We start from the raw sequence: 5,092 nt of genomic DNA, 5'->3' as shown, positions 1-5,092 counted from the left end.
ATCCAGCATATAATATAAAAACAAATGCTTATCAGAATGAATGAATCTCAAACACTGGGACATGGCACCTGCCTCAATGATTTGTGCAGTTCTAAAATTTCCTTCAAATAAACCCTGGAGTTGAGTTGGGAAGTTCTCCAACACCCACCAAATTCTCCAGATATGGCACTATGAGATTACCATCTTAATGGGAAAACGTATGCAAATGTGGAAGGTGTTAAAGAGAGCATCTGCATGTTTTTTGCTTCAAAGCCAAGTGATTTCTTTAATCAAGACATTAACAACCTGACTGTAATATGGTAAAGCATCATCGATAAGAATAGTGACTATTTCATTTAATAAATGTTTTGTTTTGATATACAAGTTGTTAGGGTTTTTCATCTAAAAAAAGCAACAATTTCTTAATGACCTAATAGTTATAGCGAGCTGCTTATGGCGTTTAACGTTTATCTACATTCTTCTGTTGAAGCATTAACATATTTTGGTTTGAAATAGTCACATGCAATGGCTTCTGTTGACACTTTGTAGTTAGAAGCCCTCTTGCTTCTGTCAGGTTTTGTAGACCGGATTCTTTAAAGTAGGTGTCTGTGACTTGTTGGTGATAAATTTCTACAATAAACAAACAGTAACACAGTCCACTTGTTTTAAATAATATATATAATATATTAAAACAAGTCAAACGTATCCAGTTGTGTCCAGAGCTTTAAATAATTCTCTCTCTCTTTCATCAAAGCGTGCTTCTGTGTACCAAATATCTCTGTTTCTGAAACTCTTTGCCACACTGCCACTAAGTTCATGTTCATGCATAGTTCGACATTTGCTCTCCGCCAGTTGAATAATCACCCGAAGTATACACAAACTGAATAAAGACTGAGAGCTCTAGCTTTAATACATTATCATTACGACACTGCTATCAACATTGAAACTGTATGTAAGTTATTTATGGAAAAGCACCCCAGAAAAATGGAGCATGCTAGCATGTTTTTCAGTAGTGCATACATGTACGTAAATGATAGCCAATGATTGAAATAGCTAACATACTATTGTTGTACAAAGTTGTTTACATTAATAATATAATTTAACACAATTAATAATTTATCTGCACGTAGATAGTACAGTATTTCACATATTTATGCTAATTTAAGCCTAGCTTCCCCATGCAATGTTACAACAGAATGATAATTTGTTGACTTTTCATTTTATGTAAACAGCCATGCAATTGTTTAAGCTATATTTCATGCAAAATTGCTTCCAGGTTTAACTTCATAGCATCTATTTTACAAATTCTCTGGGAGGGGGGGGATGCCCACAGACCCACATAGCATTAACATGCTGAATGTGAAAATCTTTGCACAATATGTGTTGGCTTTTGATTTCAAAAATTAGAAAACCCCTTTTAAACATTCTGCATATGGGCCGGACATGTAGTGTTAAAATTTCATATTGACTCAGCAAAGTCAGCTGACATTAATATTGTTATTGTATGTTAAACATATTTGTAATTGAATAATGAAAGTCATTAATGTAAGTGTGAATCAAGTTGTCCTGTTCTTTATTAGATGACATTGTTATAGCTAATTACACTGAAAATGTCATGTTATAATTCCATCAATGCTTCTAGTAGAAATGTTGCCCAGTTTTTTATTTATTTATAAGTTATGTTATGCTTATATACTATCATAAACAAGATGTAATAGTTTTAAAATAATATTCAATCAGAACATTTTTAAAAAAATTTTTGAAGTTCACAAACTGCAAAAAGGTAAAGTTGTTCTTAAAAAAAAAATCAAACAAACAAATTAACACATTTTTAAAAATGAAATTTTTATAATTTAACGTTTGTTTGTTTTAGCAAAGCCACATTGGGCTATCAGCTGTGTTGTCCACCATGGGGAATTGAATCCCATATTTTAGCATTGTGAGTTCACAGACTTTTTATAATTTATGACTTTGAAGTTAAAACTTTACAAATATCACTGCAATATGTCTTCCTTATATTTACAGTGAACAATTATATGAACACCCACAGATGGTCATTCTACGGTCTCGTGTAAAAGTACAAACCACTATGTTCTTGGTGCTATACTGTTGTCATGTATGCAAATTTCGTTTGGTTAAAACATGAAATACATAAAAAATAGTTCAATGTTTTTTCACTGAGTTATTATATTCAGTAAAATAATTTATGCTCCCTTAGGAGTTTTATTAAATACATACAGATATAAAATTTGTAAAACATGTTTATAAACTTTGTAAATAACTGAAACTAAATATTGTATTATGTCTGATAGTGCCTATGCTGAATTTAAGTGCTTTAGCTAAAGAATATTATATTTAATAGTAATATGTGTATGACGCAAGATGAGTTTTCCTTGCACAAAAGAGTTGCATAATATAATTACCTCTCATGAACTTTCAAACCAAATCAAACCAATCATAAAAGGTTTCAATGTTCCTACGACTGACTTTATTTTATCTATACACAACAGTGATCACTTTCCAAAACACTCTTTTACCACATAATTAAATGTGTTAATTTTAGACTTTACAGCTAAGTATTTATTTCCAAGAAAGATGAAATAACATATCTTAAGTTTTCCATTTTTCTCACACAGTAATATTTTATATCTCTAAATACCTACAAAGTATTTCATGTTTTTACTCATGATGGGATATATTCCAGAATAAACAATCATTTAGTAGAAACTCTTGTGTTTCTATTCCAAGCAAAGTTTGCTCCATAACTCTTCTTCTTCGGTTTGTGAACAGGTGGTTCTTCTACAAAATATGGCCATCCTTTTTTGAAAAAAAAAAAAGATAAATAAATTCTGAATATTAAAATCATTTTTTATTTTATGCAGTAATTTTGGCACGTATAATTTAAAGTTAAGAAGATCTCAATTACTTGTTTTACTGTTCAAATTATTAACAAGTTCTTATCCTATGTTTCAGCTGTTACTCTGCTGCAGTCTTTAAGAAAGTCTGACGAGGGACCATTTATATGATGGTAGTGGCTGGGATTTAATTGTTTATGTAATAGAGATGCTGTTGTTATCAACTCACTTATGGTTTCCCAGAATAGGACTTAAATCAATTAACTTGTCTGAATGCTTTAAAGAGGGGTATCCAGGGCATGTTGACTTCTATGCTAGGATAATTGAGTGTTATCAATAAGGTGGATGTTCCCAACAGTGTAACAACATGTGTCACAGTCTGCTTAGTGAAACACATCACTACAACTTCTCCTTAACAACGGATACCCTGAACACATGATAAAGAAGATTACAGACATATAGCAATATTTCTTTATGTCAAAGGTATTTGTAAAGCTAGAACAGTATTCAGAAGCAACAACCCATTATAACTGCAATTAGTGTACACTAAAACCACCTAAAGACCCATAAAAGAAGAGAAAACATATTTTGGGAATGTAGAATCCAATCCATTGGAGAAACAAAAAGACCAACAAAAGTTAAAAATTCAGAAGCATAATGGACATGTAAGAACCTGTAATACCGATATATCTGCAATAGCCCTCCATGCTAGTGAAGACCATACAGTTAATACTATACTAATGAGATATAAGCCACACATGAGAAAAAGAAAACTTCTTGGTCTGACTAAAAGTCAAGATATTTACCTGTATCTGTAGGAACATATATAGAATTAAGTACCACATCTTCAAGTCAGACTATCCAAACAGTGTAAATATGAGCATCATAGACTGTTTTGCTTCCAGAATGAGAAAGATTTGTAACACCAAAGATGCTAAAGAGGAGGAAGAAAAATTCATCACTACAACCTTCCCTAACAATAGAACACTTGGTGAAGAAAATAAGGATGATTAACAGCAACACTAAGAAGTAAGTAGGTTAATTCATGCCCTCTCCCTCGAGAAGCAAACAGGGTTTTCTTTGACACAAGCAGATGAGAGTGGCAACATGTTCTCTCCTGGATGGGATCCAGATCTATCGCAGCAGTTTAAAATACCCACTCGTACCGATTATATACAGAAAGGTAGACTTGAAGCATTTAAGGTAAAGTGCTTTGCTCCAGGACACAAAACATGTCCTGAACAAGCCTTGCAATCTTTCGACTATGAATCCAAAGCACTACTAACTAGGCAACACTACTCTCACAAAACATAAGTAGGACAAAAGTTTCAGACACACAGCCATAATTCCCTGTAATAAATGCCGCTCTGAAAACATATCCAGGATATACAAACAGCATAAAGTCACAATGTTATTCAGAAGCCACAACATATTATGATCAAACTTAGTGAACAACAAAGTACATAAGGCCCAGTGAAAAGCAAGATCACCAATTACAACATCTCTTATGAATGTGGACTTCAATGCATTCAAAAAACAAAAATACCAACAAAGGGGTACATTTACAGAGCATAATAAACAAATAGAAAATTCTGTAGTACCGATCCCAAGATGATAGAGAAAAACACCAAACAATAAATTGGATAAAGACTAAAATAACAGGATATTAGCCACAAAGTATAAAACAGATAAAAGGCTTGGTTTGTTTGGAAGTTTGTGCAAAGCTACACGAGGGTTATCTGTGCTAGCCATCCTTAATTTAGCAGTGAAAGTCTGGAGGGAAGGCAGCTAGTCATCCACACCCGCTGCCAATTCTTGGGCTACTCTTTTACCTATGAATAGTGGGATTAACCTTCGCATTATAACACCCCCACTGAACGGATGAGCATGTTTGGTTGGACGTGGAATAGAACCCACGACCTGCAGATTGTGAGTTGAGAATCCTAACAACCTGGCCATGTCAGGCCCAGATAAAAAGTGCCTTGAAGATCTACCTAATTCATAACACACACAGTCAACCTAGCATAGAGTCAGATGGTATATACAGACAGTGCCTTGCCCTTCGTCTCGCGGAAATTAGCCCGTTTGTCGTTCGCATAGTACCGCTCTTAAGAAGTAGGCGGTCTTTGTGAGGGATGACCTTAACTTTAGTTTCCCTCTTATTATAGGGAGTAAGGTTTGTCTGAAACCAAATGAGTATGGTGTATGCTATTACTCTGCTCCCCCTCACCTGATCACCCGGTGTTCCCGGGGCCGGT

General features: G+C 34.0%; 1 protein-coding gene across 1 annotated transcript in view; it reads right to left on the bottom strand.

Annotated features, from left to right (window-relative positions):
* Positions 1-2,444: 2,444 nt before the first annotated feature.
* Positions 2,445-5,092, bottom strand: part of LOC106478024 (NADH dehydrogenase [ubiquinone] iron-sulfur protein 4, mitochondrial-like) — a 10,148-nt gene continuing 7,500 nt past the window's right edge. The window contains exon 5 of the mRNA XM_013938531.2: positions 2,445-2,796. Coding sequence (XP_013793985.1) covers positions 2,693-2,796 — 104 coding nt within the window. The 3' untranslated portion in view covers positions 2,445-2,692. The remainder of the gene's footprint in view (positions 2,797-5,092) is intronic.

The sequence above is a fragment of the Limulus polyphemus genome, unplaced genomic scaffold (genome assembly GCF_000517525.1).
Source record: "Limulus polyphemus unplaced genomic scaffold, Limulus_polyphemus-2.1.2 Scaffold173, whole genome shotgun sequence".
In the NCBI taxonomy this organism is placed as follows: Eukaryota; Metazoa; Arthropoda; class Merostomata; order Xiphosura; family Limulidae; genus Limulus; species Limulus polyphemus.
Note: the sequence above shows the minus strand (reverse complement) of the source record. Positions and strands in the feature narration are given on the sequence as shown.